The sequence below is a fragment of the Salmo salar genome, chromosome 21 (assembly GCF_965601325.2).
Source record: "Salmo salar chromosome 21, fSalSal1, whole genome shotgun sequence".
NCBI lineage: Eukaryota > Metazoa > Chordata > Actinopteri > Salmoniformes > Salmonidae > Salmo > Salmo salar.
Genome location: NC_138311.1, coordinates 29758195 through 29774270, shown reverse-complemented (window position 1 = coordinate 29774270; position 16076 = coordinate 29758195). Strand labels below are relative to the sequence as shown.

Sequence of the window (16076 nt, the reverse complement as noted above, 5' to 3'; positions counted from 1 at the left end):
TGAGGCAGAGATGCTGCGAGTTTTAGAACGAGTTAGGTTGTCATGTAGTAACCAACGGAAGGTTACGAGTTAAAAAAAATATAGGATTATTTGATCGTCTGACTGGTTTTGCGTAAAGGGAATAGATATGGAATGAGTCGGATACCACAGATGCGGGTCTTGTGTTGTTTTTGGAGACATTATTTTGACATTTTTTTATATTCGTGGTGATCGACGAGATACCTCGCTTCACGCGGTCGTTCAACTCGCGATGCTGGATAGATCGCTGCATCATCATGTTGCTTCCGAGTTAGCGAAAGAAATCACAAGTTACACCAGCGGGGCAGTGAGTCGCCGTCATTTAGCTACAGAGGCTACCCGACAATTGCAATCAGAAAAAGAGGGATGCATTGGCTACATCTGTTGATTTGGCTTGTTGGTACTTCAGTGATACATTGTCGCGCCCGGTGATGTGAACTAAGAAGATCAGTAAGTGGTTACATTGTAGCCTATCACTTGTGTTTATACCTGGGATTGGCGCGATATTCCTCCTAATTTGTTGGGTGGGTGCGATCGTAATTAGACAATATTTTGATTATGGGCACAGTGGCTGAATTTGGGATAAAGAAAAACCAAAGGGCATTATTTTTCAAACACAATTTGCCACTGAAACAGGCTAATCTACCCAGACCTAGCCTACATCGTAATCATCTGGAATATAGGCAGTTCGTGTGTACTGTTATTGACACCATCCTCATCATCAAATGACCTCTTGGACTTGTCAAGGGACTGCACATGTTTAGTGTCTGTTGGATTACACAATTTGTGTAGGATAGCCTATCGACTCTGCTCGGATTATGATCATGACCCTGGAATGTATGTATAATCGCCAAAGAGATGCTGACTTCATTGAACTATGCTGGTGACATTTATCCTAAACTAACAAAGAGTTTACATCGTTTTGTGCTGCTGACTCTTATTGGATAGGCTACATATTGATTTTAGTGGGTAATTGTGCCACTGTCTCAGTACTTGGTCTGTTTTAACCACACAATGGAATACAACATAAATAGCCTATCTAAATAGGTTGCAAATGGGTTCATTTCAAAGTTCCGTTGCATCCTATGTGTTCCTGATGCATGAGTAATCATTGGTCACAATCCACTCCTGTCACTGCATCCACGTGGAGTTCATGTAGGTATACTTGAAAACTTTGGGTCGGGGAAACTTCCAGCCGTGACGCAGACTGCTCCCTCTGCTGTAGTCCTGCACAGCTTTTTATTTTTTGCTGTCATACAGAGGAGAGGAAGAGGTATTGACTCAATAAGGAAAAAGTAGGCTACAGCAGATTAAAAACATCCGTCTAAAATGGCCGGCGACTGCAACTATAAGATGCATTATGTGAATGATGACACATTTTCTCCATCCAAACCTTTACTGGACCAAGTGCGGGTGCCTACGGGGGAGCCTGACGCCCCCAGTGTTCTGCAGAGGCGTGGGTCTGTTTATTGCTCGCCAAACTTTGACATGATTGATGGGCTGCTGTACCGTAAGAAGTTGGAGAGAGGCTTCATCCACTACCGGGAGGTGCTAGACGAGGACCGACGGCTCGGGGCGATCGCCACTTTCCACCGGCGGCGGCCAGGCATGTGCCACCACTCCCTGGAGGATACGTACAGATCAGTGGCCGAGAACTACTGGTGGGAGGGTAAGTCTGGTCGGGTGGTTGGTTATTATCCATCCCCCATCCAGTTAAGTCTGTACTCGATTGAGCTCCCTGTGGGTTTGGACTGATGGTTCTGCCGATATTTACTGTCACTTTCTTTCATCTTTCTCCTTTTCTCTCACTGTCTGGCTTTCTCTTTCAGACAAACTTTCTATCCCACTCACTCATTGACTTTCTCTTTCTAGCTGTTCCTCTCTGTCTACCTGTCTAACCACCTTCTCTCTCCCTGTCCTGTAGGTTTCAGTGAGTCTAGCCTGATGTCTCTGCTGCACTTCTCCTACTCCTCTACCCTTTTTACACAGGACAATGATTAAAACCACTTAGGATGTTCCCGAAAGTGGCTTTTCAGCCAAAAGAATTACACCTCATCTCATCACATTGTAGACTATTATTGTAATGTTCTTGCGAGGCTCAGTGTTTCCAAACTTCTCTATCCTTCTATCCTCTGGTGAGATGATGTATTCATCCATTCTGTAAAGAGGGAAGTCAGAGAGACCTAAAAGAGAAGTTGAACTGCAGGTGTTCGACAGAGGTGTTATTATATTGCAACATAAGTCAGATTGATGCTGTATAATGTCGAACTACGTTGAATAAATACTGGTCTTGTTTTGCGGTTAAAAAAACCAATGGTCAAAAACACTGCCTGTGTAATATGGTTTGTTTCGTTAATATAACATCCGTTATGATGATCATTGCAATAAAGTACATGATTGACCTTTTTCTCAGGGATGTACTTCCAGATCCGAGACTTTGTCCGGGGATGTCCAGCGTGCCTGGAGCAGAGGAACAAGAGACCTAAGGTAAGAGATGGCACCATAGAGCATCCTGATGTGGAGGCACTGATACTGAATGATGTTTTCACCATGTCGTTCTCTCCCCCATGTCTCTGCCACTCATGTTTTGCTCTCTTTCACACTTCATTCTCTCACATTCTCTTTCCTTCAATCCCTTTCTCACCCTCGTTCTCACATTATTGGTGACTCTGTTCTACTCTCGCTCGTGTTAATTCGCTCTCTCTCCTACAGAAGCGTGTGGGTGAGAGGCGTCTCTCTCAGACGATGATGTCACACAGTCGTGACATGCTGAGTAAACTGAGGAGCCAGCGGGAGGCGGGGCTGTTCTGTGACATCACTCTGAGGACTGACGGATGCTCTTACTCCGCCCACAAGGCGGTGCTGGCAGCGGTGAGCGAGTACTTTCAGGAATTATTCACTGAGATGGACTCCGCCCCTAGCTCCAGGTCTGACATCGACCTCACAGGTACGAGATTGACACACACACTTCTGAATGGGGTTGTTACTTTATCCTTCTGTCTCTGTTTTCCTCCGTCTACTCTGCTCTCTCCTTTTGTGGATGTCCATGTTTTGGCATGGACATGACCACTATTGCTCTGAAAAGGAACTTAACAGCACTTTCAACCTCCCTCTCTTTTCCACTTTTTCACTTCCTCATGTTTGGTCTCTCCTCCTACTGTTTCCCCCCTCTGGTCTTCTCAACATATGTCATTTACAAAAGTTCAATCAGGATGGCTGGTCTGAATGCTCGTTTAACTTCATCCAGTCAGCATAACATAATTCACTTTGTTTACTATTTTACGGGCATAGTGGGAATGAAGACAAACATATCATCATCAGCAAAGCATCTTGTTTCTTCTCCCATGTGCAGAATGCTATTTACCTATTTACCTTGTGGCCTATTATCGTGACACAATAATGCTCATTCCTCATGCTTGCTGTTTAACCTATGGGCTTACTCTGGCAATTAATACCTTCCTCTCTTTCAACCAATGGGTGTAAATCTTGGGATGCATTTATGGCAACTTACTGATGTTCTCTCACTTGGTGTTTTTCAGCAACAGTTTGACAACCATCCACCTCCCCACCAGCTATAATAACCTTAAGGCACATCATTGGAACTCCTTTCCCCCAGCAGGGGGGAGGGGTTTTGAGCCAGCAGTCCCACATACAGTAAGGGAAAAAAGTATTTGATCCCCTGCTGATTTTGTACGTTTGCCCACTGACAAAGAAATGATCAGTCTATAGTTTTAATGGTAGGTTTATTTGAACAGTGAGAGACAGAATAACAACAAAAAAATCCAGAAAAACGCATGTCAAAAACGTTATAAATTGATTTGCATCTTAATGAGGGAAATAAGTATTTGACCCCTCTGCAAAACATGACTTAGTACTTGGTGGCAAAACCCTTGTTGGCAATCAGAGGTCAGACATTTCTTGTAGTTGGCCACCAGGTTTGCACACTTCTCAGGAGGGATTTTGTCCCACTCCTCTTTGCAGATCTTCTCCAAGTCATTAAGGTTTCGAGGCTGACGTTTTGCAACTCGAACCTTCAGCTCCCTCCACAGATTTTCTATGGGATTAAGGTCTGGAGACTGGCTAGGCCACTCCAGGACCTTAATGAGCTTCTTCTTGAGCCACTCCTTTGTTGCCTTGGCCGTGTGTTTTGGGTCGTTGTCATGCTGGAATACCCATCCACGACCCATTTTCAATGCCCTGGCTGAGGGAAGGAGGTTCTCACCCAAGATTTGACGGTACATAGCCCCGTCCATCATCCCTTTGATGCGGTGAAGTTGTCCTGTCCCCTTAGCAGAAAAACACCCCCAAAGCATAATGTTTCCACCTCCATGTTTGACGGTGGGGATGGTGTTCTTGGGGTCATAGGCAGCATTCCTCCTCCTCCAAACACGGCGAGTTGAGTTGATGCCAAAGAGCTCCATTTTGGTCTCATCTGACCATAACACTTTCCCCAGTTGTCCTCTGAATAATTCAGATGTTCATTGGCAAACTTCAGATGGGCATGTATATGTGCTTTCTTGAGCAGGGGGACCTTGCGGGCACTGCAGGATTTCAGTCCTTCACGGCGTAGTGTGTTACCAATTGTTTTCTTGGTGACTATGGTCCCAGCTGCCTTGAGATCATTGACAAGATCCTCCCGTGTAGTTCTGGGCTGATTCCTCACCGTTCTCATGATCATTGCAACTCCACGAGGTGAGATCTTGCATGGAGCCCCAGGCTGAGGGAGATTGACAGTTCTTTTGTGTTTCTTCCATTTGCGAATAATCGCACCAACTGTTGTCACCTTCTCACCAAGCTGCTTGGCAATGGTCTTGTAGCCCATTCCAGCCTTGTGTAGGTCTACAATCTTGTCCCTGACATCCTTGGAGAGCTCTTTGGTCTTGGACATGGTGGAGAGTTTGGAATCTGATTGATTGCTTCTGTGGACATGTGTCTTTTATACAGGTAACAAACTGAGATTAGGAGCACTCCCTTTAAGAGTGTGCTCCTAATCTCAGCTCGTTACCTGTATAAAAGACACTTGGGAGCCAGAAATCTTTCTGATTGAGAGGGGGTCAAATACTTATTTCCCTCATTAAAATGCAAATCAATTTATAACATTTTTGACATGCGTTTTTCAGGATTTTTTTGTGTTATTCTGTCTCTCACTGTTCAAATAAACCTACCATTAAAATTATAGGCTGATCATTTCTTTGTCAGTGGGCAAACGTACAAAATCAGCAGGGGATCAAATACTTTTTTTCCCCTCACTGTAGGGCGACCTGCCATCATATGATCTGGCTCCGAGGATTTTCCCTCGCAGACAAGGCCATTCCCCAAACAATTTAATAAAATGTCATATTGCATTCCTATGTTGTTCATTCAGTTAAGCCTGTACTAGATTGAACTGTCTGTGGGTTTGGACTGATGGTTGTGCCGATATTTACTGTCATTTTCTTTCATCTTTCTCCTTTTCTCTCACTGTCTGGCTTTCTCTTTCAGACAAACTTTCTATCCCACTCACTCAATGACTTTCTCTTTCTAGCTGTTCCTCTCTGTCTACCTGTCTAACCACCTTCTCTCTCCCTGTCCTGTAGGTTTCAGTGAGTCTAGCCTGATGTCTCTGCTGGACTTCTCCTACTCCTCTACTCTGTGTGTGTCTGAGGAGGACCTTCCAGAGGTCAGCACTATGGCCCGTCACCTGGGCATGTGGCCTGCCGTGGAGGCCTGTTCTGCCCTCCAGAGGGAGCAGGGATACCACGCCGCCCAATACCCCACCATGGAGCACCCTGCCCTGGGCTTCTCATCGCAGATCCCTGGATCTCCCCTGGAGCTCCACCACCACCAGAGGGACAGGAAGAGGAAGAGGAAGAGGGGGTTGGCTGGAGAGGGCAGGGAGAGGGTGGCTGGGGGTAGAAGGGTAAGGGGGGTGGATGATGGCTTCAGACAGATTCTGGATCAGTCCAATGAGTCGAGGGAGGAGAGCCCGACCAGGCGGTCACCCCGTCGCCCCCCCAGACCCAGCCCCCTCCCCCTAGGGCAGAATGGTCTCCCCCTCAGCCCCACCCGCAGGATGAAGCTCATGGACTTCAAATCTCCGTCCTGTAAAATATCTTCCCCTCCAAAAAACGTATCCCCCATCCCCCGCTCCCGAAACACCCAATCTTCCTCCTCCTCGCCCCACACACGTCTTCTCCGCTCTACTCCCGGGGCTGCCCAGGAAGTCCAGAGACTGCTGCCCAGGACAGAGAGCCCTCCTCGGGGCCGAAAACCTCACCCTGTCCCCCATCCTGCCTCCACCTCCAGCTCCTCCACACAGAGGACTGGCTCTGAGGCCCCCATAGTGAGGGTGAAGCTGGAGGAAGAGGGAGACGAGGATGAGAAAGATAATTTCAGAGCGCTGGAGAAGTACCGTCTGATGAGCGTGCTCGGGTTACAGAGGACGTCCCTCCTCCCCAGACCAGAGGATCTGATTGGCTGGAGGCAGAAAAAACGCCTCCGGAAGTTGAAGGTCAATAACTATTCGTTGACCAAGAGGAGGAAACCTCGCCCCCAGGCGTCAGGGGGGCTTACGTTCGGGGGGCCGCCCCTGTCACTCCCCCTATGTACCCCTGCCAAAGCCCACTTCCTGAGCAGGATCATAAAGACGGAGCCTGAGTATCCAATCAGCATGGAGGACATGAGACTGAAGAAACCCAGGCAGCCCCGGCGGTTTCCGCCCAGTGACAGGAGCATGCGCAGCAAAGTAGCGTTACCAGACCTGCTGCAGCCCGTGTCCAGGCTGGTCTACGGAGGGAGGGATCTCAGGCGCTCTGTCAGGGGTGTTGAGGCCAGCCACCCCCCTCCACCCCGTTCTGGGAACACCAGAGTTCCAAATCCCAAGAGGAACGTCTCTACTGTCCGGATCAAACCCGAACCTGCCGACTATGCCATCTCGGCACCACCCCTGCTCTCACATGGCCGATGCCCAAACACACACCTCTCCCCTCCCAGGGCCCACCCCAGGCACAATGTTACCACAGAAACTGTCAGAGCGCTCCGCTACAACAGCGGGCGTCCGATGGCCAAAGATAAGCTGAAGCGGAGTGGCATGAAAGAGGCTGGGAGAGCCCAGCGTAAGCCCAGAGAGGAGAGCATGAGGACAGGGAGCAGCCAGGGAGTGAGGAGGATCGTGGAGAGAGGGCCTGGAGCTATGGGCAGCAGGAAGACGAGCAGCATCCTCAGCCCTGATCCTGTTCCTCCTCCCCTCCACAGCCATCATCTGTACAGGGTCATCAAGGAGGAACCAGCAGACCCTCTACCTGTGGCGGGGTCCTTCCCCGAGGCACCCTCCCTGTCCTCCTCCCCAGAGCTGGGAAAAAGGCAGATCAAGCCCCCTGTCAAGCTCCTAGACCCAGGCTTCCTCTTCAGCTTCTGCCGGCCGGCAGGAGGGCCCATGTTGGGGGTGAAGAGGGAGGAGGAGAGTGTGGATATCTGCCTAACACGGTCTGTCTCAAGGGGAGAGAGATTTGGTCCCGGGGGGGCCCCAGCCAGGGTCCTGAGGGCCAGAGGAGGCCCCCCTACTCTCCACAGGGTGAAGAAGGAGAGGGAAGAAAGGAGTGTAAGCCAAAGTCCAACCCAGAGGCAGGGGCCACCAAGGGCTGTCAACTCTCACCAACACAACCCCCCCCACCTGGATAGAGCCACAGGGTCAAAGGGTGCTTGTGCTACACGGGACATACCAAAGGTAAACACCGGGGGGGGGGGGGTCATAGTGAAGTTTTTCTTGCATGTTCTCCTATGATTTGGGGGAGTTTTAATATTTTAGAAAGTGGGCTGCTGCTCTCCTCAGTCCTCACCTTATCTCTGTACTGACATGAAAACACAAGATGGATGAAAGAAATGGCATAGGTGTACTGAAGGACTTTTACATGTCCAGTACAGATCAAGGAAAGGAAGCCAGGATGAAACTATTGAGATGCAGCCTTGCTTTCCTCCACAGTGGAGAGTAGAGGGGAGGTCTGGGGTGGGTGAAGTTAACTGTTATCTCTCCATAACACCATTCATCAGACTGAGGATTCCGTTAAGGGTTAAACAGGCTGAACCAATGTCAACCCTGTCTGAGGGGGAGGGTGTTCTACTCATCAGCCATACTTTTTCTTTGGGAACTAACTGGAGCAAAATGTTGACACTTTAATACTCGCTGAGATTATGTTAGAAAAGTCTGATCTGAGATAAGATTACATTCTTCTTTTGGAGATTGTAAATTGAGTTTGATAACATTCCATGTTGATTGCACTCCGCTGACATGCATAGATCATTAAGCTAAAATATGTCATGACCATGTAACTGGTGTCATGACCATGTAACTGGTGTCATGACCATGTAAGTAACTGGTGTCATGACCATGTAACTAACTGGTGTCATGACCATGTAAGTAACTGGTGTCATGACCATGTAAGTAACTGGTGTCATGACCATGTAAGTAACTGGTGTCATGACCATGTAAGTAACTGGTGTCATGACCATGTAAGTAACTGGTGTCATGACCTGGTGTAATGACCATGGAACTGGTGTAATGACCATGGAAATGGCTACTTCTCCAGAAAAAAAGAGAGCATTAGAGCATCTTCAGAAATACGTGCTCCTGAATGTCATCTAACAAAATGGAATCGATTTGATTCTGTTTCTCCCTCTTTGTCTCCAGAAGCCAGCTAAGCCCCTGCCTAGCCGAGGCCCTGCGCTGTTGGACTCGATCCGCCGGGCGAGGCTAAAGCAGCTGCGGGGTCCTCGCAGTCAGGCCCCCAAGGCCAAGTCATCCCACGTCTGCCTGCAGTGCCGGGCATCCTGTAAGGACTGTAACGCCCTCATCATGCACCGCATCAGGCACATCGAGGGCAAGCACTGGCCCTGCCCTGTACGTACTGAAACTGTTAGTCTTTGAACATCCCCCCTCCCTCTGTGTATGTTGTGTGTGTGTGCATGTATGTTTGTTCAGTGTTGTACTGATGTGTGTGTATATACAGTTGAAATTTACATACACCTTAGCCAAATACATTTAAACTCAGTTTTTCACAATTCCTGACATTTAATCCTAGTAAAAATTCCCTGTTTTAGGTCAGTTAGGATCACCAGTTTATTTTAAGAATGTGAAATGTCAGAATAATAGTAGAGTGATTTTATTTCAGCTTTTATTTATTTCATCACATTCCCAGTGGGTCAGAAGTTTACATACACTCAATTAGTATTTGGTAGCATTGCCTTTAAATTGTTTAACTTGGGTCAAACGTTTCGGGTAGCCTTCCACAAGCTTTGAATTTTGGCCCATTCCTCCTGACAGAGCTGGTGTAACTGAGTCAGGTTTGTAGGCCTCCTTGCTCGCACACGCTTTTTCAGTTCTGCCCACAGATTTTCTATAGGATTGAGGTCAGGTCTTTGTGATGGCCACTCCAATACCTTGACTTTGTTGTCCTTAAGCCATTTTGCCACAACTTTGGAAGTATGCTTGGGGTCATTGTCCAGTTGGAAGACCCATTTGCAACCAAGCTTTAATAACTTCCTGACTGATGTCTTGAGATGTTGCTTCAATATATCCACATAATTTTCCTTTCTCATGATGCCATCTATTTTGTGAAGTGCACCAGTCCCTCCTGCAGCAAAGCACCCCCACAACATGATGCTGCCACCCCCGTGCTTCACGGTTGGGATGGTGTTCTTCGGCTTGCAAGCATCCCCCTTTTTCCTCCAAATATAACGATGGTCATTATGGCCAAACAGTTATATTTTTGTTTCATCAGACCAGAGGAGATTTCTCCAAAAAGATCGATCTTTGTCCCCATGTGCAGTTGCAAACCGTAGTCTGGCTTTTTTATGGCGGTTTTGTAGCAGTGGCTTCTTCCTTGCTGAGCGGCCTTTCAGGTTATGTCGATATAGAACATGTTTTACTGTGGATACAGATACTTTTGTATCTGTTTCCTCCAGCATCTTCAAAAGATCCTTTGCTGTTGTTCTGGGATTGATTTGCACTTTTCGCACCAAAGTACGTTCACCTCTAGGAGACAGAACGCATCTCCTTCCTGAGCGGTATGACTGCTTCGTGGTCCCATGGTGTTTATACTTGCGTACTATTGGTTGTACAGATGAACGTGGTACCTTTAGGCGTTTGGAAATTGCTCCTAAGGATGAACCAGACTTGTGGAGGTCTACAATAAAAACAAATTCTGAGTGATTTCTTTTGATTTTCTCATGACATCAAACAGAGGCACTGAGTTTGAAGGTCGGCCTTGAAATACATCCACAGGTACATCTCCAATTGACTCAAACGATGTCAATTAGCCTATCAGAAGCTTCTAAAGCCATGACATCATTTTCTGGAATTTTCCAAGCTGTTTAAAGGCACAGTCAACTTAGTGCATGTAAACTTCTGACCCGCTGGAATTGTGATACGGTGAATTGTAAGTGAAATAATCTGACTGTAAACAATTGTTGGAATAATGACTTCTTTCATGCACAAGGTAGATGTCCTAACCGACTTGCCAAAACTATAGTTTGTTAAAAAGATATTTGTGGAGTGGTTGAAAACTAGTTTTAATGACTCCAACCTAAGTGTATGTAAACTTCCGACTTCAACTGTATGTGTATATATATTGTGGCTCTGTGTTGTAGCTGTGCAATAAGACATTCTTCAGGATGAGGAACGTGAAGAACCACATTCGGACCCACGACCAGAGGCTGTATAAGTGTCGCAGATGTTTGGCTGCATCCTGAGACGTGACTGGGGAAGGAGGTGAGTGTCCCCTGTCCCTCTGTCCCACTTAAGGGCAAGACGTAATAACCAATGTTGGATGTGTGCAGTAGATCACCTGCTGGTGTCGACTAGCTGTGGTGCTTCAACATGTAGAATAGTTGGGAAATGAACAGAAAAATACGGCTGATGTTCTGTAGTCGGAGGCAACAGGACAGCCACCCGCTGCTTTAAAACTGTTTGACACCACGGTCTGTTTTGTCCTTTAAGCAAGTGTATATGTCAGCACTGTTCCTGCCAGTGAAGATGATTTGTATTTGGTAAATCATTCTACAGTTTGCCTTTATCACAGATTTCCTGTCTGTCGTGCATTGTCAGACAAGCTCTTCAGTCCCCTAATTGTGCTATTTGTGTTTTAGGGTTGAAGCTGTCTACATTGACTGACGGGACGAGGAGAGGCACGTTGTTAAACTGCAAGCTTGTAAATACAAAGCATCAGTCCACATCCAAACAAGGCTACCAGGAGAAATGTAATTACTATCACGATGATGATTATTATGGTAATTCTTGATTGTTAATGTTATTTAAAAAACCAAACTTAATTTCTTGTTTGCATTTTAGGTAGCTACAGGGGTTTAAACTTGAACATTACACTCAGGGGGTGGGGAAACTGTGAGGTCACTGTATTTAAATGGTCGACGACGTCACAGTATGTAGATTAGAATGGAAATTACGGAAAATTATGATAATGATTACTATTATTGCTATCAATATTTTTGTATGTATAGACTGAATCTGAGTGCATCTATACCATAGCTTTGTTGTAAACCTAAAATAAGTTGATGTAAAACGGAGGGGTAGCCGGAGAACAGTCCCAGGTGGAAATACTTGAAGGTTCACAGGGGTCGATTTGGAGATGGAGTTGGAGAGTGTCTCTTAAAGTCTGTAGATGAGGGGGGTTGTTGGGTTTCCTTCCACTCTCTTTGGTGTTCAGAGATGGTATGAGGTGGCTAGTATCGCCTCATGTATCGGTTCTCTAGTCTCACCTTTGTCCAGGGTTTGGGAAGGGGGGTTAGGAGGGGGGAATAGGCCCAATCACAAAATGACCCCTAAACACTATGCCCTATGCACTTGTGGAGATCGTAGCAGATTTGATTGATTGAAGCAATATGGAGAAACTTCCCCATAGTAGATGAAATGGAAAGGTAGATGTATTATCATATTGCTTACACATGTCATATCCTCTCAGATCTCCATAAGTGCATAGGGTCTAGGGGTCCATTTGGGATTGGGCCCATGAGTTAGCTAGTTTGGGGTAAGGGGGTTCTATGACATCCCTGCATGTTTGACTGCAGGTCTGTTTTCTCCCCTTGTCTTTTCGAATGTTACTATATGTCTATGAAAGGGAAAACTGTCATGTCTAAATGTGAATCTTTAAAATTACTTTCTCAATACTGAAGTTTTTTTCTGGATTATATACAGTTTTCTTTTGGCTCGGTAGTCCAGAACGTTTTATTTGAAATGATACAATGACTATGGGGTTAAAGTGCATACTACCAGCTTTCATTTGAGGGTATTTTCATCCATATCAGGTGAACAGTTTATAAATTACAGCACTTTTTGTACATAGTGTCCCCCATTTTGGGGCACCAAAAATATTGGGACAAATTCACTTGTGTATTGAAAAGTTTAGTATTTGGTCCCGTATTCCTAGCATGCAATGATTACACCAAGTTTGTGACTCTACAAACCTGATATTTGTGCATCTAACGTTCACTAATTATTATTCACGATTCATTCAGGACTATTCGTAATAATGGTAGAAACACATTTTAATTTAGAAAAGAAGTGACTCCAAAAGGACACAATACATTATTTACCATTCATTTCTATTGGGCACAAAATAATTTGAAACAACCAAAACAGCAAATTTATCCAAAAAGTCTATAGAGCAGGGCTGCCCAACCCAAGGTTTTCAGTCCAAGCCTAATTTAGCAGATCTGATTCAGCCAGTTAAGGTGTTGTTGAGCAGCTAATTAGTAGAATCAGATGTGTTAAATTAGTGTTGGACTGAAAACCCACAGGATGGAAGATCTCCAGGAAGAGGGTTGGGTTATAAGCTTGGTGTAATCATTACGTGCTAGGAATATGGGACCAAATACTAAACTTTTGGTGCCCTAAAATGGGAGGACTATTTACAAAAAGTGCTGTAATTTATAAACAGTTCACCTGATATGGATGGATATACCCTCAAATTAAAGCTTCCAGTCTGCACTTTAACCCCATGGTCATTGTTTGATTTCAAATCCAAACTTCTGGAGTATAGATCCAAAGTAAGAAAAATACTGCAATATCCCAATGATGGAGGGCACTGTATATGTTTCTCCTTTTTTAATTAAACTAGCATCTTTGGCCTTTTTTTTTCTTTTTTTCTCATATTTAAGAACGTCTCTCGTACTGAATGCAACGCCTGCACATACTATGGAGACATTGAAGATGTTCCGAATTTGATTTGAAGTCGGACGATTCAGACACTCTCCTTTTGGTTCTGTAAAAAGAATATGGAATAAATGTTTGCCTTTTACATTTTTGCCTTTCCTGTTTGAAATTACAATAGTTGTTCACATTTTTTTCTTGTCTACTGTACAGTTTCAGCAAAATACAGACAGAGTAGCTATATACACTATGTACAAAACATTAAGGACACCAGCTCTTTCCATGACATAAATTGACCAGGTGAAACTATGATCCCTTATTGATGTCACTAGATGGAGAGGAGACGGGTTAAAGAGGGATTTTTAAGCCTTGAGACATGGATTGTGTATATGTGCCATTGGGTGTGAATGGGGAAAACTAAATATTTAAGTGCCTTTGAACTGCACAGCTGCTGGGTTTTTCCACACTCAAACAGTTTCCCGTGTGTCAACATTGGCCAGCATCCTTGTGAGGGGGAGGTGGTGGGGGTTTGCAACTCAATATTAGGAAGGTGTTCTTAATGTTTTGTTCACGGTGTATAACACTTCTCATTCTTCAGAAATGCATGTTTGATAAATGCATCAGCTTGGACATATATTCAAAACATTAGGGATTCACCCAGTTACATAAAATGACATGTATTCTACATATTTCAGGCACATCTTCATGGTCCTACTAACCATAGTCTGTGCTCATCCAGAGGGTTAGGAGGAACGATAGAAGGCAGGAATCTACCAGCGATGGTCACTAATCCATTTACTGTGCCCAAACAGCACATAAAAAGCATCTGCTTCTCATTCAAACATAATGATGTGATGTCACAGGTGTATTCAGATACAGATATGTAACCATGACTCACGTAATGCCAAGGACATTACCATGCAGTACCTGATAATACCACAAGATAGCAGCCAATACTAGGTAGTGAGAATTGGCTGTGGGTGCCGCTGCAAAATAATGAAATCTTCTTCCATCTTTACTCTTCTAAATGGCCCCCTGTTGATCTGAACTTTGGATAGGTGTGTGTCAATAATATGGTCATACCTAATACACAACAGACTCGCACCAACCCAGTTCTTTCAGATCTAAAAAAGGCCCCTTGTCAATGGTCCATCATGAAGTGTCTAAGGCAAGGGGATTAATTCAGACTGGGTATCAGACAGTATCAGTAATATAGTCAGCCCTTACTCATTGGATGTGTAGTGTATAGGTGTTATGTAAAATTGCATGTTTATGAAAAAAATTCACCATCATGTTGCAACCGTACCAGAGAAGGGACAGCATAGCGTGCAAAACTGTTTATAAAACGATTCATTTATTTCCTCCTGATAACAGCACGACATTACACCATATCATACTTTACCATTGTCTATCACTTCTGGGTAAAAATGAAGTACCTTACTGTGATTGTTTTCAATTAAAGTGGTAGAATTTTGATAGGACTGTTTGGGAGTGGTCTGAGTGGGTAGGAGAAATTGAGCTGTTATTGGCAGAGAGGTTTGGAACTCTCTTTCACCAGGCAGGCCAAAACTCCATCCCACCAAAGCAGGCTAACATTTCAGGTGGTCTTTTCAAGGAGCTCTTACACTAAAAGGGCTTTATCATTGTTTTCACAATTTCAGAGTATTATTCCAAACTCATAGTATAGAAATGTATATAACACACAGGAAAATCCAGTTTTTGACTGCACTGGGCCTTTAAATCTAGTATAAAAATGGTGTTGGAGACAGGGACTCAACTTTTCATTGCATAGACAGCATCTTGTTACTGATGGTAAGAGACTGATTGTGGTTTCTTTCTAGTTTGGTGATTAATATCTGATGTGTGTGAGGAATACTGGGTCTGGAGGGCTGTACAAACTACATAACTATTACCTCTCTCCATCTGAACAGAACCTACTGTGATTTATTCTCTAACAGTTAGGTACTCTACTCATCTACACTCAATTACTCACTGAGGTGATTATGGCAGTATTTCTGTTACTTGTTCTTTGTCTGATTTCTACTATCTGTGGAAATGGTACCAACATTTTATACTATCTGATTTCTACTGTACATCTCATCTTTACAGTATGGTAAAAAGTGGTTTTACTCTTTGTCTTAGGGGACTATCACCATGGCGATGTTGACCATCCTTCTGTCCTCAGTGCTGCATTTGCTCTGGGCGAGGCATGTAGTAGAGACTCCACCTCACACATACTCCTCATACATTCATTCATCTTAGTTGTTGTACACTGCGAGACTTCACTAAAACACCTTAGAATACACAGTAAAATACCTTATGTGTTTTACAGAATGAATGCTGTAGATTGCACTGCATTATCGGTAAAATGCAGAAATTACTGTTATTAACTGTACTTGGAAGCCTCCAATAAAAATTACTAACATGCTATATTTCTTTACAGTAATAGCTTATGATTACTGTAGATTAAAATGTTCAGTTTCAAACGCCAATCTCATGCTGTCAGGGGAGATGCAGACTATTTCAGTTTTTTTTTTTAATCATAAAAAAAAAAAAATCACCCAAATAGTAATTGTTGTAATGATTAGGCTTCGCTGTACCCCAGCCTCTGGGTGCCATAGTAAATAAACTGAATGTAGATTTGTGACTGTTTACATTTGCAATGGCTTGTTTGCACAGAGAAAATGGCTTGTTTCTAGGCCAAACAATTCAAAAGTGTAAGCGATCTAAGGCACTGCATCTCAGTGCAAGAGGCGTCACTACAGTCCCTGGTTCAAATCCAGGCTGTATCACATCCGGCTGTGATTGGGAGTCCAATAGGGCGGCGCACAATTGGCCCAGGGTTGGCCATCATTGTAAATAAGAATTTGTTCTTAACTGACTTGCCTAGTTTAAAAAATATTACCTTAGTTTTATTGTA

The 16076-nt window shown here is 44.6% G+C and overlaps 1 protein-coding gene across 1 annotated transcript; it reads left to right on the top strand.

The window, feature by feature from the left end:
* LOC106582112 (uncharacterized) lies at positions 1-13304 on the top strand. Its single transcript, XM_014164860.3, has 7 exons — positions 1-1687; positions 2432-2505; positions 2731-2965; positions 5595-7723; positions 8684-8893; positions 10642-10762; positions 11140-13304. Exons 1-6 carry the CDS (start codon positions 1348-1350, stop codon positions 10741-10743), a joined length of 3090 nt encoding a protein of 1029 aa, XP_014020335.3. The 5' UTR covers positions 1-1347; the 3' UTR covers positions 10744-10762; positions 11140-13304.
* The last annotated feature ends 2772 nt before the right edge of the window (positions 13305-16076 follow it).